The sequence below is a fragment of the Culex pipiens genome, chromosome 2, assembly GCF_016801865.2.
Source record: "Culex pipiens pallens isolate TS chromosome 2, TS_CPP_V2, whole genome shotgun sequence".
In the NCBI taxonomy this organism is placed as follows: domain Eukaryota; kingdom Metazoa; phylum Arthropoda; class Insecta; order Diptera; family Culicidae; genus Culex; species Culex pipiens.
In genome coordinates, this window is record NC_068938.1 from 161865189 (window position 1) to 161886578 (window position 21390).

General features: G+C 36.0%; 2 protein-coding genes across 11 annotated transcripts in view; one reads left to right on the plus strand and one right to left on the minus strand.

The window, feature by feature from the left end:
* Window positions 1-11346, minus strand: part of LOC128093130 (serine/threonine-protein kinase Genghis Khan) — an 88562-nt gene extending 77216 nt beyond the window's left edge. For 5 of the 10 annotated variants that reach the window (XM_052708916.1, XM_052708920.1, XM_052708918.1 and 2 more), the window contains exon 1: window positions 11179-11345. The gene's annotated coding sequence lies outside the window, so the exon portion shown is untranslated. Of the gene's footprint in view, window positions 1-3634; window positions 4563-4641; window positions 4764-11178 lie in introns of those variants that run through there. The other 5 variants (XM_052708915.1, XM_052708919.1, XM_052708921.1 and 2 more) reach the window with 5 other exon arrangements.
* A 6180-nt stretch (window positions 11347-17526) lies between these two features.
* Window positions 17527-19358, plus strand: LOC128092809 (nuclear inhibitor of protein phosphatase 1). The gene is made up of 6 exons (XM_052707534.1): window positions 17527-17749; window positions 17825-17876; window positions 17930-18310; window positions 18377-18457; window positions 18555-18996; window positions 19057-19358. Exons 1-6 carry the CDS (start codon window positions 17721-17723, stop codon window positions 19155-19157), a joined length of 1086 nt encoding a protein of 361 aa, XP_052563494.1. The 5' UTR covers window positions 17527-17720; the 3' UTR covers window positions 19158-19358.
* Window positions 19359-21390: the final 2032 nt, after the last annotated feature.

Below are 21390 nucleotides of genomic sequence, written 5' to 3' on the forward strand. Positions count from 1 at the left end.
GCAACAAGACTTGAATAACCTTTTTTACAAAAAAAAAAACTCAAACTGCTCACTTTTAAATTCCCCAAAACTTATAAATTCTTTCAGCGAAGATCAATCCCCAAGCAGATAACGAAGACCACGTACTGCACCGCATTAATTCAGCTCCCGTAATCGAACGGCGACATTATTCTCAATTCCCAATTTCCCCGTCAACAACACACAAAATCGTGACATCATTAGTGTGCACACACACTCTTCTCTCGATTTTTTTGCGTTCTCTCAGTGACACATATATTTCCAGGCCCCGGCGATCATCAAACCACACACCGAATTCCAAACGGTACTCAACCAACCGCGATCCGACCCAGCAGACAGCGAGTGCTGGTTCACCGATCGACGAGGAGAGAGAGGGTGTCACGTCACGCGGCGCAGGTAGGGCATAATTGTCGTTCCTGAATACTACTATGCTAGTTCTCGTTTGACGAGCCATGGGTATTGTAGAGATACATGCCACTAACCACAATCCTCTGGGCTTTGTGTTTGTGAGTCTTGTTCTAATGGTTATGTTTATGGTTATGGCAGGTAGGGAAATTGAAACAATTTTCGTTTAAGGGATTCATAAATGTATCTTGTTAGCATAAAAATCAATTTTGAAATTAATAGTTTTTGGACTGTTGAAACTTTGTTTTTATTGTTCAGTTCAATATCGATACAGATTTAGAATGTCTATGTACAATGCTAATAATAAATATCTAACACTAAAATCTTTTGAACAATCTGGTTTTCTCCATTTTTATTGGTTTTTCAAAAATTAATAAGACCAATATAAAAACATAAATAAAGTTTTGGAAACTCAATTTTTAATTAAAAAAAACCAAAAAGAAAATGCAAAAAAAAATAATTTCTCGAAACACAATTTTGACAGACGGTCACCAACGGTACCAAAGTTCATTGCTTTATAATGTTGGCCGAATTCGTTCAAATGACTTCCAACCACGCACAATTTTATTAAGGGTTAGATTTGAGTTCCTGATTACAAAAATACCAAGTTTATCGAGCCCTTTTTATTATTAATTATAAATTCGACCCAAAAATGCAAACAATTGTCCATTTTTATATAGTGTCACAAGAAAGTGAGGGGTGGCATTGGGTCTGGGGGTGAGATTGGGTCATACACATTTTAACATTTTTGTATGACCCAAAATCACCCCCCAGACCCAATGTCACCCCTGACGACGGTACCATACAAGTAACTTCGGTAGTAATTGTGTATTTTCTAAACGATAAATAATATCATGGAAACTTTAATGTTAAGCTCGAAATATCTGATTTTTTCAAGTATTTATTTTTTTTATGTTTACATATTTTTTTAAATTTAATTTAATAGGTTTTGTATAGTAAAACATTATTTTAGGGTATTTTTCATGTTATAAGTTTTCAAGTGCAGTAATTCGCAATGGTCACATATTCGGAACACCCTAGTTTTTTTTTAGATTTAAATCTTCTATATATATAAAAAATTTCGACGGTTTTGTTCGAACGCGAATCAATTCAACACGGAATGCCGAATCGAGGTGCTCTTTGTTGCGTTGGGTTCGTATTAGTCCAAGGAAGGTTCTTACGCCAAAAAGTTACAACTTTGGCCACTCTAGAACCGATTCCGGAAAAATCTGCAGATTGTATGGGAAAAGTTACGTAAAATCAAATTTTGGTCACAGGAGGCTGAATGAGCAAAAAAGTTAAAAACATCAACAAACAAAAAAAGGCAGAACGAAGTTTGTCGGGTAAGGCTTGTTTTGTATATTTTGATTGGGATGTAACTTTGTCCTTGCATTCCATATTCCAAAAGAACCCGTTTTACATAATTAATTCTTCCATACAATTTTGCGTGATGGTCATACCAAATTGGCATGCGGTTATTCGAAAATCTGTACCTTGAGAGGAGATTTCCGGATCGATTTGATGTCTTCGCAGTTTTCAAATTCTTTAGATAATCCTACACTAAGAACAGTTTAAATTATTTTAAAGTGTTATTGAAACAGAATTCACAAATGAAATATTTTCATCTTTATAGACATTTTCAGAAGAACAAGTTTGAATAAATATGGATTTTTTTAATCATGCTGCAAAATTTGTTTTGGTGACATTTTTTAAAATTTTTATGAAGAAAAGAAAATCTAAAGGTTTTTTAACACTGGAAATTCTAATTAATTTTAATCAAATTTGGAACTTTTTATTTACTTAACCTATAGTTTATATACATTTTATAGAAAGTTATTGAACTAAGTTAAACAAACATTTTATTGTGATTTATTAAAAAAACCATTCAAAAGTAACATTACCAGTGATCAATTTGACGTAATGAAATAAATATGCCCACTTTAAGGGGTTACATACATGTTGAAAATTTCAAAGTTTCTTATTACATTTTTTTATTAAATCTACTAAAAAGATGGTTACAATCAGTAATCACTCCTGAAAGTTTCATGAAGATATTTCATGATTAAACCGAGTAAGAGACGATTTAAGCTAAAAAAATTGCCATGCGCAAAGCGAACTGTCAAACTTTGATATCTCGAGATGGGATGGACAAAATTAGGGTGAAGACTCTCAAGGCATATCCCGTGTGCATGACGAAGCCCGATTTTCTTGGCGATGATACAACTAAATGTCTTCAAATTTGTTTTGTTAATAGGTGTAAATGTATATTTAAATTTTAACAGATTTAAAAAAGTTTAAGTATGTTCTCAAACCAACGACTGACATTTTTGACGATTTACGTGTATGTAGGAACAAAGTCTATCCTGTTTTTTAAATACAAATTTTCAACGAAACTCTATCTTACAGCACTATTGAAAAGAACTTTTTTTGGAAAAAAAAAACATAAATCTTGACACAAGTATTACCGTTCGAATAATATTTACAAAATAAATTGAAATCCTTTCAATGTCAATGGTTTACTGTACTTAAAGTTGATTTCCCGAAATAAGTTTTTTTTTACTTTTTTTTCATAAGTACTACTGGTACTGAAGATTTGATTTTATTTTTGTTTGATTTTTGGAAAATATCGAAGCCAAATCAAATCAAAATCAAAGCTAAACAAAATTTACAAAAAAAAAACATTGTTAGATGCAAAATCTAATTCGAATCGAAAATAACTACACACTTTAATAAAAGAAAAAGTACACCCTTTTCAGGCGATAGGAATTTTAAGGTAGTAATTCAAAAATGTCTGATGAAATAAATGCACCACAGCAAAAAAAAAATGGTTTGAAAAGCGGAGAAAAATTCGAAATATTTGAATCTTTCAAATTTCATATTTTTACAATTTCACCGGAAATTGCATCTTTGGAGTAGATATTTAACTGTTTTGGGTTGAAGTTCAATCATGAAACATCACATGACTTCTGTTTTGAAAACAACAAAAAAAGAAACTTTTTTAAATACGAAAACAATTCAAACCACTGAAACTCGACTAACACTACTAATCGATCGATTGCTGTCAAATATACAACTTTTTCAACTACTCAAAGTTATCTCAGAAAAACTGTAAACTGGAAACTGGACTGTCAATACACTGAATATTCCAAATGACCCTCATTACCCTAAACCCAAAATCCACCCAGCCTCCCCCCGGAAAGTAGAAACTCACTTGACTGGCTGTGGCTGGTTGTCACGCGTTCGTTGTGTCACAAAACACACGTCTCTCACGACTCACACAACTGGAAGCGAAATCTCACTGCTCACCCGCGCTGCTGCTCATGCCAAGTTTGTACAAACTGCGCCCGATTTACCCCTGCGGTGGTGGCGCTTTCCGATACTCTTTCTCACCTCCTCACCTCTCCACCTCTCACTTGACTTCTTTCAGAGAAATCCGCTAGTCACTGCTGCCTGCTGCTGCTCTTTTGGGTTGGTTGTGGTATTTCGCTGTTTTTTTTTTCTCCCTCCCTGTGATGCGCGAGAGTAGTGTGTTTACTTCACGAGATTTCATTCACTGCTGCTCACCGTAGACACCTTTTGCCTATAATGCTTCTTTTCCATATAAATCTCGTTTGATTCTTTCACTTTCCGTCGCACAATCCGGTTTTCAGACACATTCCTGCTCCCCGCTTGAAAACCGCTCGAATTGCTCAAACTGGTGGAATTGATTTTTATTTTATTTACTGCAGATTGTGCTTCCTTTGTGGGGTCACTTCTTCTTCATCAGCTTGATGTTTTGTGAATTTTGGGAAGCCGAAAGCACACACAAATCACTTCTCACTGATGTAATCCACGTAGTGAACCCGGAACCGGAACCACAAATCGGTCAACCTGTCCCAGCGAAGCAGAGGGAGAGATCAAAACCAGACAAACCCTACACTTTCCACTCGGTCTCTATGTGGTCCACCCCACACACAACACTACAGCCAAGACACTGCTGAATGGAAACTAAAAACAGCCCAAAGACTTCCCCCTTTCTCTCCGGTGAACAACGACGTGTGTATGCAAAAAAAAACCTCATTCATTAGCCAAAATCACTCCGATACCTGCACCACCAGCAAGCTGCTTCTTCTTCATCTTCAACTTTTCCACCAGCTTATGCTTTTCTTCTTCTACAACCGATAGTTTTGCGGTGTTCACCCTCCCCCCTCCGGAAGGGTCGCGAACTTCAAATTTTACCTATAACCTGACCTGCTGAACGGGAGGTCCTCCCCGGACTGTGCTCACCTCTACTGCGCTCGGCGGTACTTTCTTGACTGGCAAAGGGAGAGCCAGCAGAGCTAGCACGCTCTACGGCGACGGCGACCAGATTTTACTATACGGCGACGACGACGGTGCAGACCACGAGACTCAGCGCTCACGCAAGTGAGAACACCACCAGTGAGCAGTAGAAAATGGGGAGTTGGTGAGTTTGGTGGGGGGAGGGGGTCCTATCCCCCCACATTGGTAGGGTAGGTTGGGGTTGGATTTTTTTTTAAATAGCTTATTGTAACGATTTTCGATTAGATCTCACGTGCATCACAATGTTTTATTTAAAGCTATTTTTTGTCTTCTGTAATTCCAGAGGTTTTTTTTTTATAATGTCATATCTGGAGTTTTTTTAATGAATCAATAAACCAAATTTACAGTTTTTGCTTTTTGGGTGTTTTTGAAACCCAAAAATCAAAAACTGGAAATTTGGTTTATTCAACCATAAAAAAAAACTCCAGATATGTTTATAGTTCCTTTTCAAAAAAAATACTCTAGAATTGTAACTCAGGACTATGGCTTCCAAATTTTGAAAAAAACATGGATAGAATGGTTTTTGTTTTCGAATCGAATGGGGGTCATCCATAAACCACGTGATAACTTTTTTTTAATTTCCAGAGTTTTTTTTGATTAGGTCCTATAAACATATGAAAGACAATAGTTTATTGGTCCTTTTCAAAAAAAACTCTGGATTTTTAGATCCCAATATAGACAATTGTCCATACACAAAAAAAAAATTATAAAGCGTGAACAATCGCCAGGATTATTCAAAATTTCGAACAGCTTTCTAATTTGTATGGAGACTTCCCGAACTTAGGTAAATAACAAGGGAAATACTATTTTTTATCAATACAGAAGTTTGGTATTCGTGAACCCCTTGAAAAAAAAATCAAATCTCAGTTGGGTCCTAAAATTAAGCTTAAATTGCAGATACTATTGCTCACAACTATTAAGCATTTTGCCTTCCTCACCTTACTGGGGAAAGGCTATAAAATCACTAGAAAATGAACTTATTAATTTGACCTCGTAGACCCACCTTCACGTATACATATCGACTCAGAATCATGTTCTGAGCAAATGTCTGTGTGGATGTGGACAAAAAAATTGTCACTTGATTGTCTCCGGACTGGATGAACGGATTTTGACCGTATTAGTCTCATTCGATCCGTCTTGGGGTCCCATAGGTCTCTATTTAAAATCAGCAAGTTTAGTTAAGTACTTCAAAAGTTATGCTAAAAAAACGATTTTGGCGTGTGTCCGAAAGATTGTAAAAAGGGTGGTTTTTGCAAGAAAACCTATCATGTTATACATTTTCAGAAAGGTATTTGCAATGAGCCCAAAACATTGAAGATCTGACAACCCTATCAAAAGTTATCAGCACTTAAGTGTTATTTATACACTTTTTGGAGGCCGGATCTCAGATATTTCAATGAAAATGATGTCCGGGTCCATCATGCGACCAGTCGTAAAGACCTTCCAAATGAGCCTAGAACATCAAGGACCCTATTAAAAGTTATTAGCACTTAAGTGTTATTTATACCTTTTTCGGAGGCCGGATTTCAGATATTGTGATAGAAATATTGTCTGAACCTTCCATACGAACTGTGTGTGTGTGTGTGTGTGTGCAACCAACCAAACGGGACCACGCGGTCGCTTCTTACAAATTGAGTTGTTTCCATGTATTTTTAGATCTTCATTCTATACATGCAAATAACTCGCATAGGCATTTGGGAGGTGTTAGCTCTGCCGAGCTTCGGAGACCCATTTCTACGCTGGCTAGCCGAGCGCGAGGTACCTCAGCTTTTATCGACAAGCCCCGCCCTGAAGAACGTTTGCACCAATCGGGTTCAAACGTTATTTAGAACTTCCGAACCCTTGTCAAATGGACAAGGACCCAGCGCGTATATAGTTTGATAGTTCCAGTCATTGCTCACCAAGCTGTGATGGCGTAGTGGTTAGCATTTTTGCTTACCAATCCAAAGGACGGGGGATCGAACCCCGACTCGGGCGACTTTGATTTTTCGTTCATGTTCAGAGTTTCAAGATTAATATTTCCTATACTTTCTCGTTGGGAGCAGATGGGAATCGAACCCAGGACCATTCGCTTAGAAAGCGAACACCGTAACCAGTCAGCCACGGCCGCTCCTTTATCTGAACCTTCCATACGAACTATCGCTGAATAGGTTTTTTATCAGACCTTGCCGATGAGCCAGAAATATGAAAGGTCTGCGAACCTATCAAAAGAAATGAGTAATAAAGTTGATTTGTGAAACATGTTAAGGTGGAATGTTGCTATTTTTACTGAATGTATTGACTTTATGAATGTGAGGAAGGCACCAACCACCTAAAGGTGGATTAAGTAACGTTTTCTGAGTAGAATGACCCTTTGTACGACCAAAAAATGTTTTAAATGTATTTTTAAATCAATTTTGAAAAATTAACTTCATGGCATTTCTTGACCGAAAGTATCTTACTTGAAAGTTTTTTTTCCAAAGGGACCATAGTTAATCCATCGTAAAATGTTGTCTTGTCATCTTTTTATTTGCATACTTATCAAAAAAGTGGCTTTAGGACCCTTTTGAAGAGCAAAGTTTGGTCTCATGGTCTCATACAAGTTTTAGATATTTTTCTGAGTTTGAAAAATTAAAAAACGTAGAAGTTTGGATACCAAATTTTGATTATTTTTTTTACATTTTGTTACCAAATTCCTCAGAAAAAATGGAAGAATTTTGACAAGGTCACTAATTTTTCATCAAAATTACAAAAATAACGTCTTCTTTTTTTTAATTTTCGATGCGTTTTGAGCTCATGGAAATTGCTAAAATCACTGTATTTTTTTAAATCGGGGTACCACATTTTGGTATTTTTGTGGTATTTCAGTTTTTAACTGAATATCTGAAACTATAGAAAAATTCTGGCTAGGAGCAGCCGTGGCTGAATGGTCAAGGTGTTCGCTTTGAAAGCGAATGGTTCTGGGTTCGATTCCCATCTTGCTCCCAACGAGAAAGTTTAGGACATAGAAATACTTGAAACGCTGAAAATATAAACGAAAAATCTAAATTGTTCTCAACGAGGATCGATCCCCAGTCCTTTGAATTGGTAAGCAAAAATTAGAGCGTCCAATTTCCCGTCCCGGGAATTCCAGAGATTTCCCGAAAAAAATATTTCCCGTTTCCGGGAAATTATTAAATTTTCCGGGAATTCTTGAGATTCAAGCGGAAGTATACATTTTCCTAAGTTTTTGGCACCAATATTTTGAAAATATACAAGAAAAATTAAGGGGAGAACCTTATTTTATTTTATTCATTCCAATCGACTGTTCATATTGAACTAATCAACTTGTCTGTAAATTGCATGTCAAGGTTTAATTCAGATAATATTTATTTCTGAAGCATTTATAACTGGGAATAGATCTTGCTTAGTTGTTGGGCAATAAAAATAACGCTGTTATGGAATAAAAATAAACTATTTTATTTTTGGTAACCTTTTTAAACATTTTTTTTAATGAAATAAGATAATAACCCCTTCTGGCCAAGATCAAAGTAGAGATATTTTTAAACGTTTTTATTTACCGTGACCAAATTGGAGAAAATTGAATTTGAGAATTTTTTCAAAGAGGGTTGTGCAAGAAGAAGTTGTTTAATAGTATTCGAAAAATTACAGTCTGTAAGGGCGTGGCGTGAGAGTTAATTATGAAAAGCATGCATTGTTTAATTTAAACCACTTTTTGCACTATGAAAATTCTTTTAAGCTAAGTCATTTATTAGCCTTCATACCATGTTACAAAAACTATACCATAAATGAAACCATAAAAAAATCATTGAAAAAAAAACTTTGTATCATATGAAAGGTGCCCAAAAAATGCAAACATATTTAAAAAGTCGCTACAAATATTTGAAAACTTTGAGTTGTGATTTCATGAAAAAGTGTTTCAATTGAAAAAGCACGAGAAATTAGACTCTTAAGCTAAATTCAATGATTATCTTTTTATTCATAAGCTGAAACCAGCAAAAATTGTACTGGGTTAAGTTATTTGCCGTGAAAAACATAATTTTTGCATTATTTTTTTTATTTCAACTTTATCTGTCAATGGATCTTACTCAATTTCTAAACATCTTGATTTAAAAAATAATAATTCACAACAAAAAATGTGAACGATGTTTTGTTTTACTTGGTACAATTTCAAAGACAGCATATAAAATTAGAATTGGTATATTTTCTTAAAGTTGTATGATTTTTTACAAGCAGTTAAGCCATTAATTAATACTCACGCTCAGAAGCGGGATCAGAATAATTTTCGATAAATTTAAAATTTCCCGGGAATTCCAGGGATTTCCCGGGAAATTGGTTGAAAACTTCACGTTTCACGGAAATTTCGTATCCCCGGGAAATTGGACGCTCTAGCAAAAATGCTAACCATTTTTGGCCATCACGACTTGGTAAGCTTAGACTGGAATTAGTAGAGCTAGTGATTTTTCGCGATTTCACGGATGCCGCGTAATCCGTGGAATTCACCTCTGGCCGTGAAATTTGGGAAATACCATGAAATGCCGCGAAATTTGAAATAATCAATTGATAAATCGCTTCTCAAGCTTTATTTTTTTAATTCAAGCATTTTAAAAGAAAAACAGGTAACAAATAAAAAAGTATTTCATATCAGATCTACAACTATTTTTTGAAGATATTGTTCATTAGAATATTCTTAAATTATTAGTATTTCTGAAATTTTATCAAAATATGTAAAAACTGCTTTGAATGAAGTTTTGCCTGAACTTTATTAAAATACAAAAAATTTACATTTGCTAAAATTTAGCAAAGCAAAAAATCTTTATTACAGTTATTTTAATGATTCTATTGTTGATGGATTAAAGGTTCATCAACGTGCTTCGTTTTGGAGGTATTCAGAATTATTTTAGAATTAGGTATTTTAGAATATTTCGTGACTGGGTTACTTCTCTTCCAGCGCGGGATACCAACTGACGACCTTTAAATTGTTATAATTTTAGTTTTGAAATTTTACTCCTCTACATTTTTGTAAACCATCTTTTCAGTTTTTTTTTTATTTTGTAATCTAACTAAATCTAATCCAACACAAACGCATCCATTCCTATGAAAGCATTCAGGAAAGTCATTATTCAGCCATTCCACGTCAAACAGGAAGTCTCCAAATCAAATCTTTGGCCAAAATAATTAGACCCGTATTTTTTTGTTTGGCGATTAGGGTGGTCCTATCCGAAATAGGGTGGTCCATAAAATTGCGTTTTTCGTCGATTTTCGCAAAAACCAAATTTTTCAAAAACATCATATCTCCGGAACGCCACAATTCACAAGAAAGGTTATTAGTTGGGCTTTTCAGGAAAAATATGTTGAGGTCCAAAAAAACTAGCTGAATATTTGAAAAGGTCCTATGAAAATTTAATTTGCCGATTTCAAGGTCTCGGGACCAAATAGCCCATGTCTGAAAATATTTTTCCTCGATTCCTTGTAATATTTTACATAACATATCAAAAAATTGCGAATATCCATTAACACGTTTCGGAGATATGATTTTTTTAACATGAAAACTGGGTTTTCCGACGAGCCGCGCGCAAAAACGGGAAAAATACGGAAACGAGTAAAAACCAATTTTTTTCACGTAAACTGCGATAACATGAAAATTTCAGCGATGACCTGTACATGTTTGGGTATCAAAATTTTCGTAATTGAAAGACGCAACGCAAGACGCAAGACATGTTTGACATGGCTGATTAAAAATTACAGTACAGTACTGAACACCCGAAAATGTATTACAAAAATTAAAGCGGCCAGCCCTACTGCGGTGTATTTACCGCAAAGAGGATTCTGTGAACGGATCACATTTCACAGAATCTACAGGGGAGGATGGATACGTGGACATACCGTACCAAACGCTCCGAATCAGTTGTTGTTGAGTGTATAAGTGTAAATTTGGCAAATAATTATATTTTACGGATGGGTTCGTGAAAATGGATCAATGGGGATTGGGAAAATGGAAGATGTAGAAGGGGTAGGAAGGATATTTTATTTGAATCAATTTGAGTTATTTAGCAAAAAAATGATTGAAATGTCTCACCAAAACCAGGATATCTTCAATAAACAGATTATTTTTTTGGATTTGCTAACTTAACCCTTGAGTATCAATGGGGAAATTTTGAATATGTTTGCTCATGTTTGGCTTAGATGTTTTAAAAAGCCCAGATAACACTGTGTAGCTTGTTGAGTGAGGTTTTGAATTAAACTTCCATATCCTGGGCACGCTAATACATAGTCATTTTGTATGAGCAGCCCACAACATTGCTGAGACTTTTATAGAAAAACTAATGACGAAACATAAAAAAAAATGACCCAAAAATTAATAATAAATCTAGTCAAAAAAAATAGTATGTATAAAGAATTACTCTGTTGATAAAAAAATAAATCTAACAAATTTAAATAAGTTCTTCGACTTACCTTCAGAAATCTCGGCAGCCCTTATTTCCAGAACCCGTGTTGTCTGTCTGCTTTAGGGCAGGTTAACTTGCCGTCGTTGTCTTCCGTGTGTGTATAAAAAAAACGGTACACACACCCGCACACACCCACAGCCACAAACAGTACCGCTAGGAGCCAGTCTTGCCACAAATACAGATTTTTCAGCACAGGCCCGAAACACAAACGAATTTTTTTTTACAGTTAAAATAAATTTGAGCAGTTTTTGTTAAATTGGCCAAAAAGATAAACATTGTAAGCATCTTTTGGCATGTTCAGTTTTTGGTAAGAATATTATTCTTTAAAGTTATACTCGATTGAGTGTTTGGTATGTGCCAAAAAAATCTGTATTTGTGGCAAGCCTGCTAGGAGCAGAGTACACAAAGCAGCCGGAGCGTCAACCAGTCGAACTATGATCAATGAGACGACCTTTCACACACAAACTCTCAAAAAACACACACACATGAAAGCGAGGTGCGCGTAATAAAATTTACACATTCACCATTCATCTACGATTTGTTGGATGTTATTTTTACCAATAATTAATTTTTTTTTTTTTAATTTTTTTTTTTTTTTTTTTTTTTTTTTTGATTTAATCAGCAAAACAGGCTTTACACTATTTTTTCCAAGCTGAACAAGCACAAAATTCTGCCGACGTTCCCGTAGCCCGAGCTGGTCCTCCCACAAACTCCCGGTGGCCACCGGGGGCCCCCGCCGTCGAAACCCGAAACTCCGTCCAGGAGGGATTGTACCTCTTGTACAAATTTATTTTTTTCCTCGAAGCAACATGGCCGAACTAGACCGACCGACCGACCGAACTTGACTTGACAGGAGACGACGGAATTCACGGCTACCCCCGGAGTTGAGTTGGCTTTCGTTGTCAAACTGTCCGCACCGGAATCACACTTAAGTTTGTTACCCAGTGACGGATACCCGGAAGGACAGCGCGCGCAACTTGGCAGAATATCGGTAAAATTGGGAATCTTTTCTCGCACGGAACTGACGGATCGAAGGGGAAGAAAAAAAAGTTCACGCGTACACCTCCTCGCGACTCCGACTTTAAAACTCAACTAAAAATTTTAACACGAAAGCTCTCGCAGCGCGAGTTTGACAGAAGCGAAAGCTCACACGGTTAAATGTGTTAGATGGATTTGTGGTATATTTGGCAAGTGTTCTAAGAAGTTGGTTATATTTACTCAATGTTGGGTACTCGATGCTTTGATATATCTTTTCAGATTATAAATATTTATTAATTCTTTCATTGAAAAGTTCCGGCAGCAAAATTGGGCGAAAAGATAATCTATCATTATCGCTATTCCGATAAACATATCCAGTTTGAAATGGCCGCTAGGTGGCCAATGGTGTTAGAAATGACAGCTTCCATGTATTTGAATATGGGAGCTCGGGAAAACTCAATTTTTAAGCAATAAAATTATTATTTATGATAAAAGTAATGATTGATTAGGTGCACAAAATGTGTCTCGAATATTATTAAAATAAAAACTATTCGAAAAATTTGCAATTGAGATAAGTACACCATTCGATTCAGCAGGAATTTTGGGCACCAAAAATATATAGTTTTCATATGTTAAGTATTTTATTTTAGAAGAAAATTAACAAAAAGTATGAAAATCGAGACATTTAGTATGGGAGCTGTCAAATCTCTCACCATCAAAAAGCAGCGTTGAGCTTTCGCTGGATTTGTCTATACACTCAAACCCCGATGGTTTGACACCAACTGTTGTCAAACGAACGGGGTCACGTTTTAGTTTGACACACCGTTTACACGGAGTTCACACACACTACCAAACGTTTGTTTTAATAGTGTGCGTGAGCACCGTGTAAAAAGTGACAGTTCGTCACTTTTTAGTTTGACTTTGACCAACCAACGGGGTACAAACTAAAAAAGTGTCAAACGAAAAAGTGACCAACCACCGGGGGTTGAGTGTAATTCCATCGGCGATAGTTTTATCGACGATAACTTATCTATATCTATAAAAAAATTTGACGGTTTTGTTCGAACACGAATCAGTTCAATACGGAGCGTCGAATCGAGGTGCTTTTTGTTGCGTTGGGTTCGTATTAGCCCAAGGAAGGTTCTTACGCTAACTAATTGACACTTTGGCCACTCTGGAACCGATTACGGAGCATCGGCAAATTGTATGGAGAAAGTTACGTAAAATCATATTTTCATCACAGGAGGCTGAATAAGCAAAAAATCAAAAAAAAAAAGGCAACAAACGAAAAAAGGCAGAACAAAGTTTGTCAGGTAAGGCTCAAGTAAGGCTTGTATTTTATATATTTCAAAAAATGACTAAAACCAACCAAATCATGTTGAATTTTCAAGCTTCCTCTCAGTAAATATTTTTTCGATAATATGGTAATTTTCAAAGTATAAATACTAGAAAAAATCACAAAAAATCGTATTTTTTGAAAGTACTCAAATTTTTCTTCGGCTGTCAAATCTGCAACATGGAGTTAAACTCTCTGTGAAGTTGCTGTGAAGTTTTCCATGGCTCTTCGAAAAAATTAACTCCATGTTGCACGCACACACTCTCACTTTTAATTTCTCGATTGGGTATACGGTTCGAAATTGTGCATGCATTTTCACTGTTTTAGAGTTTTGCCTTCCTCACCTTACTGAGGAAAGGCTATAAAATCACTCGAAAAATGAACTTCTTAATTCGACCTCGTAGACCTACCTTCACGTATACCTATCGACTCAGAATCAAATTCTGAGCAAATGTCTGTGCGTGTGTATGTCTGTAAGTCCGTGCACCGAAAAAATGCACTCGATTATCTCCGGACTGGCTGAACCGATTTGGGCCGTTCTGGTCTCATTCCATCCGTCTTAGGGTCCCACAAGACCTATATTAACTATTATGAAGTTTTGTTAAGTATTTCAAAAGTTATGCTAAAAAAACGATTCTGGCTAAAGTTTGAAAGATTGTAAAAAGGGTGGTTTTTGTAAGAAAACCCGTCTGATCATACATTTTTAGAAAGGTATTTGAAAGACCTTTCTAATGAGCCCAAAACATTGAAGATCTGATAACCCTATCAAAAGTTATGAGCACTTAAGTGTCATTTGTACACATTTCAGAGGCCGGATCTCAAATATTTTGATGAAAAAGTTGTCCGGATCTATCATGCGACCCATCGTTGGATAGGTAATCAAAAGACCTTTCCAACGAGCTCAAAACATTGAAGATTTGACAACTCTATCAAAAGTAATGAGCACTTAAGGGTGCACAGCAACCAAAGAAGTTGTTGTCTTCTTATTCCAAAATTGACAAACTTACGGACCCAATCCTGAAACAATCTGATTGTAAAAATAGTCAAACTTTGTTGTAAATAACTTTGAAGATAGTACTTTAGGGGATGAATAAAAATTCATATCGATAGTTCCCGTAGTTTTGAAGATACTAAAATGTCTGTAACAAAAATCTTGGTGCAAATGCTTTGGTTGATGTGTACCGTTAAGTGTTATTTATCCACTTTTTTGAGGCCGGATCTCAGATATTTTGATGAAAAAGTTGTCCGGATCTATGATGCGACCCGTTGTTGCTTAGATAATCAAAAGATCTTTCAAATGAGCCTAAAACATCGAAAATCTGACAACCCTATCCAAAGTTATTAGCACTTAATCGTTATTTACACACTTTTTGGAGGCCGGATCTCAGATATTCCAATAAAAGCATTATCCGGGTCCATAATGCGACCCGTTGTTAGTTAATTAAGTGAAACATCTTTCAAATGTGCCTAAAACATCGAAGATCTGACAACCCCATCTAAAGTTATTAGCACTTATGTGTTATTTGTACACTTTTGGGAGGCTGGATCTCAGATATTTCTGAGAAAATTATGTTCGGGTCCAGAATGCAACTCGTCGTTAGTTAGATAATTGAAAGACCTTTAAAATAAGCCTAAAACATCGAAGATCTGATAATGCTATCAAAAGGAATAAGCACTTAAACATCATTTATTAGATATTCATTTAACGTTTCGTAGTCTGGTAAGTTATCATATGTTTGAACATACACTAAAATCTGCTGTAGCGAGTCAAATCCGAACATAGGGAACTCTTGATTCTTATGGGAATTAAATGTCGTGATACCCATTTCCAGTTTCAATTTTATTTAAAGTTAATGCGTTCACAAGTTTACACTAGTGCTTTTCACATTTAAATGGAAATTACAGCCGGTGCAATACCCATGCCAAACTGCACAGCTTCGAACCGCGCAGCGTTTTGTCGGAAATGTAGCACGAACTGATCGTCAGCAGACTGAGCACTCGCAACTCAAGAATCGGCTTCATGGGCGTCGTCCGGTTCAGGAAGTGGACGCCATTTCGGAACACACCGAACATTGTTATTGCTAGAAAGAGGACCAAGAATAGTAGAAAATCGCTTTGTTATGAGTGGCAATTACTTGAGCAAACTAGACGGAAAATTTTCGGCAGCTAATCGGAAATGCGCGCTAAGTGACCTCTTCCGTAAAAGGCCACTCGCGGCCCGAACTGCAGCCGGGTCCTCACCTGCACCTCCGACGATTTTATCCGTACAAACAGGCAGTTAATCTATAGCACACGGAACATCCGAATGGCAAAGGATCGTGAAAATTTTTCTGACGATTCGACAGCGCAGTGTTTTTGTTTCGTTTCTGTGCGAAGTGTCAAAAATGACAGGTGGTGGCATTTGCTGGATTGTTCGAATGAATACAATGCCGAATTGGGATTTCTCTTGCAAATATCTTGAACAGGGGGTAATTCAATCGAGAAATTAAAAAGAGAGATGTGAGCCGGTAACATGGAGTGAAACTTTCGCAGCTGTCATAGAAAACTTCACAGCATCTTGCCAAAAAGTTTTACTCCATGTTGCACTTTTAATTTCTCGATAAATGAGAGGAAGGCACCAACCACCTAAAGGTGGATTAAGTAACGTTTTTTTTTAAATAAAATACTCAAATTTTCTCAAATGCCGTATTTTCTCTAAAATACTCCATTTTTTTAATAATTCGCAATATGGGTATCAAACGATTCGAAATTTTGCATGCATTTTCACGTTTTAGAGTAATTTTAATGAAATACTAAATTTTTCACAAAATACCGTATTTTTTTAAAGTACTCAAATTAAATAAAAAAAAAATACATGCAAAATTTCGAATCGTTTGATACCCATATTGCGAATTATAAAAATTCTAGTATTTTTGTGAAAATTTTAGTATTTCATTCAAAAGGCTCTAAAACTGTTTAAATACATTTAAAATTTCGATTCGTTTGATACTAATTTTGTAAAAATTTAAGCATTTCATAAAGAAAACTCGTTAGCAGTTTGATTACCCGAATTATAAAAATTTGAGTATTTTTGAGAAAATACGGTATTTTGTGAAAATTTAAGTTTTTCATTAAAAAAAACTCTAAAATGGTTGATAAAATTATCGCCGATAGAATTATTGGAAAAACGATAACGATAGATTATCGTTAACATCCCGACGATAACGATAGAACTATCGTTATCGTTATCGAACCTCGATAATTTTATCGTTAACAACCTTGTAGATTTCTCCTTGTAGAACAAAAGAAAAGTTCATCCGTGGTCTGTCAGCAGCGCGCTGTTTTGTTTGCTGGATCAACATTTGGAAATGTCGAACGTTGAAGGAAATCGCTCAAAATATGGAAATCAACCGATTTCAGATGTTTTGGCCGCAAATGAAAGGTAAGGGAGGCTAATTTTTTATTCCTATACGATCGTGTAAAATTACCTCAGGCGAGTGTTCTGGGCAATCAAATGTACCGGCGGGTTGATTTTAGTTGCAGAAGGGAGAAGGGTTTTCAATCCACCAGGGGCTTATTCGGGGTAACAGTTTCGATCCGGAACTACCGGTAAATTCGATATGTGCAGTGTTTAGCATATTAAACAAACTTAGACCCTAGCTTATAATCATTCTTTGTCTATTAAAAACACCCAAAAAGCAAAAACGGGAAATTTGGTTTATTGGACCTTTAAAAAAAAACTCCAGACTTGAACTTTTGAAATTCAAAGTTCTTGAATTTTATATCCTTTATTTTAAGCGCATTCACTCGTCCTGAAGTAATCTGTAAGAGATGTATTGAACAAAAAAAAATTTAAAAGACTAATCATAAATTTCGCTGTTTCAACAAATAACTTCGGAAAAGAAGCAAAAACTTTATATTCGCGTGAAATCATTCAGTTTGTGTAAGCGTGCAAAACGAAAGCTCCGCTCCCCTGCCCAGCGTCAACTCGTTGGGCAGTATTTTGAAAGTTCTACCCGCGTGCCACTTCGATGCATTTCTCAACGCACCAACACTGTTTTCTCGCGTTCGCGTAAAAGTTCTAAACGTCAAAGCTCACGCGAAGGAAAACATTGACGAAATTTTGCTCCAACATGAAGTTAATTGCATTTTCGTGAGATAATTCTCAATCTTGTGGCTGAAATAGGTTCTTATTTGGTGAAAATTACGCTCCTCGACCGGAAGAAAGTGGTGTGGGACAATAACAACCCGTAACCATGTCGAATCACTACGAAATACCATCCTGGTAGGATGTCAACGCGAAGCAAGAATTCGATGGACTTTTTGTTCTAACTAAATTGTATTTATTTTTCTCGTAAAGGGCCGGTAAACCTGCGGCAGGTCTTCATCTGGATGTCTTGAAGGATGATAAGGTAATTTGATCGATAATTCTTCGCACATTTGCTGATGTAGACTTATCTTCCAGCTGGTCCAGAAACTGATGATTGACGAGAAGAAGTGCTATCTCTTTGGCCGAAATCCGCAGATGAATGATTTCTGCATTGACCACGCCAGCTGCTCCCGGGTGCATGCCGCCTTTGTTTATCACAAGCACCTTAACATTGCCTATCTGGTGGATCTGGGCTCGACTCACGGAACGTTTATCGGATCGATCCGGCTTGAGCCGAACAAGCCAACGCAGCTGCAAATCAATTCCTCGTTTCATTTTGGAGCTTCCACGAGGTACTATACGTTGAGGGAGCGGCCTTCCGTTGGGTCGCGCACCAACATTATGGAGGACATCCCGATGATGGACACGAGCGACGGAACGTACCTGGGACTGCCCGAGAGTCAAACGGATCTCGATGTGAGGAGATTTAACTGTTTTGGGAAGGTTAATTGGAGGATTTGAATGTTTGGTATTGTTTTGCAGAATTTGACGGAATACAACACTGCTCATAATCGACGGATTTCGATGTTGGGAATCGCCGACGAGTCCAGCTCGTTCAAAAAGGTATCATTAATTATTGAAATAAGTTTTACCTATTAACAAAAAAAGAACGATTCGAAAAATTTGCTCATTACAACAACTTCTTCTCCGTACTTTAAAGAACATGAAAAACAAGCGCAAGCGAAAGGGCGTCCAGTTCAACGAGGACGAAATCGTCATCAACCCCGAAGACATCGATCCCAGCATAGGCCGCTTCCGCAACCTGATCCAATCCACAGTCGTCCCGGTCGCAGCCAAGCGCTCGCGGCTTTCGGACAACGTCAACTCGATGGGTCTTTCGACGTCGCCTTCCTCGAGCAAAACGCTGCAGCACTCGCACAGTCTGGTCCCGAGTCTGTATCACGGAATCGACGACCACCAGATGGACGGCCGTGGTGGTGTCGCCGGCGGAGGCTTCATGGACATGGACACCACTCCGAGCGGGTTGACCACCAAGCTGGGCATCATTCTGCCCAATCCGGCCCCGGATGTGAACCCCGTGAGCAGCGCGCCCGCCGCCCTGATGCCACCGCCGATGTACAACAGCGTAGCGCCGAAGAGTGGTAAGATTTGCATTCTTTTAAAAATAATTTTCAAATAATAACCCACCGTTTCAATTGCAGTCAAAATTCGCGAACCCGAGCATCCGGACGAGCCGAAGAAGAAAAAGTACGCCAAGGAGCAGTGGCCCGGCAGGAAGCCGCTTGGATTGGGAGGATTTTAAGATGGAAATTAACCGTTAGTGCGAGCGCATTTGTGTCAGTTAGGACTAAGATTATCGCAAAACAATTATACGATGCGAGCAGCACGATGACAAACGTGTTCGATTATATTGTGTAACATATACCTATACAACTGTTGTATGTGGCTAAAAATTTGAATTGTATTTGATTGAATAAAATACATTATTCAAAAGTAAAAAGATTCAGATGTGCTGTTTTTTAATTAAACCAAGAATTAAACCTTATTTAAAAATTAAACCTCCCTTCAAAATCGGGCCGAAAAATCAGGGGTAATTTTTTTTCAAATAACTTAAAATTATTAATGTAAATAGAAGTCTGATCAACTGAAAACAATTTGAGATTTATTTTCCTGCGTTTAAAATCATATTTAGCATGTCTTGGATCGATTAAAAATATTTTGAATTTTTGTATAGTTCCATTGTACAATACTTCAAAGTTTTTTTTTCTTTTGGCGAAAAAAAAATCGTCAATACAGTCCAGACTCGATTATCCGAAGCCTCGATTATCCGAAGTTTCGATTATCCGAAGTTCGATTATCCGAAGGTTTGTATGAGACTTCGGATAATCGAATCACGAACAATTTTTATTTGTTTTTTTTTATTTTCTTGTTTTAACATTAAATTTGAGTTCTGCAACCCAATTTTAGTAAAATTTGAATACACTCAAACCCCGATGGTTTGACACCAACTGTTGACAGTTTTTAGTTTGACACTCCTTTTACACGGATTTCACACACACTACCAAACGTTTGTTTTGATAGTGTGCGTGAGCGTCGTGTAAAAAATGACAGTTCGTTACTTTTTAGTTTGACTTTGACCAACCAACGGGGTACAAACTAAAAATCAGGAAACGAAAAAAAAATGTTTGTTCATGATTCGATTATCCAAAGTTTCGATAATCCGAAGTGGAATTTTTCCGAGGCCTTCGTATAATCGAGTCTGGACTGTACTTAGATATTTCGAAAACTAACGATTGCGCAACAATTGGACAGGTGGTAAATGCATTTTAAAACACTTTTGTCATTTAAAAGTCAATACCATGCCTTGAAATTTAAATTTTTATATTTTTTTTCCCCTCGACTTCAAAAAATATTTGCAACGGCCTGAATTACTTTTGACAAAAAATAGATAAAGGAAAAAAAACTCAACATTTGTTTAAACTAAAAAAAATATATTTTTTTATTTTAATAAAAAAATAATAAGGAGCCAAGAAATAAAAAATAAATGCTTTAAAAAAATATAAACAATAAAAAAAGTTAAAAACAAAAAAAAATGATTTAAATAAATTAAACCAAAAAATTGTAAAAAAAAAACTAAATTCTAAAGGAATAAAAACTAAATCTTTAGCAAATCAAAATAAAAAAAAAACTATCAATAAAAAAAATCAGAATTTAACACAAAAAAAATCAAAAATATTGACATATTTGAGTGTTTAGTTCCTTCGTGCGTGAATTTAAAAATTTTTGAATTCTGGAGTTTTTTTTTTTTGAAAGGTTCAATAAACCAAATTTTCAGGTTTTGCTTTTTGGGTGTTTTTTAATACCCCTGACTCAAGGCGGGTTCAAAACACCCAAAAAGCAAAAACTGGAAATTTTGGTTTATTGGACCTTAAAAAACTCCAGAATTCTTCTATTAAATTTTTGAATTTAAAATAAAGTTGAATTTTTCAATTTTAGAATCCTAAAATTTTAAAATTTTGGAAGTTTTGAATTTCCAAATTTTAAAATTTTTGAATTCCTTCATTTTAATTTTTTTATGTTTTGGCATTTTGGATTTTTTTAGAATTTTTAATATTTGTTCATGTTTGCTTTCACCTAAAAGCACAGACATCCAAAAATCTTCGACACATATTTTGCTTCTACAGATCTATCGATATCTCAGCAACTAATGGTCCGATTTTCAATGATAAAATATGAAATATTTGTGAAATTTTCCAATCTTTTCGAAAACAATATTTTTAAAATTTGCAAGTCAAGACTAACATTTTAAAAGGGCCAAACATTCAATACTACGCCTTTTTAAAATGTATTTTGAAAATATTTTTTTTCGAAAAGATCAGAAAATTTTACGAATGTTTCATATTTTAACATTGAAAATCGGACCATTAGTTGCAGAGATATCGACATTAAAAAATGGTGGGTTGTTTGGGTGAGACTTAGAAAACATCAATTTTTCTGCTTTTAAACCTTTGCATTGCAATATCTCAGCAACTAAG

Coding starts and splice junctions, on each gene's coding strand:
- LOC128092809 (XM_052707534.1), top strand. CDS start 17,721: ATGTCGAATCACTACGAAATACCATCCTG. Junction 18,311..18,376: donor AGAGTCAAACGGATCTCGAT/GTGAGGAGATTT, acceptor ATTGTTTTGCAG/AATTTGACGGAATACAACAC. Junction 18,997..19,056: donor CAGCGTAGCGCCGAAGAGTG/GTAAGATTTGCA, acceptor TTTCAATTGCAG/TCAAAATTCGCGAACCCGAG.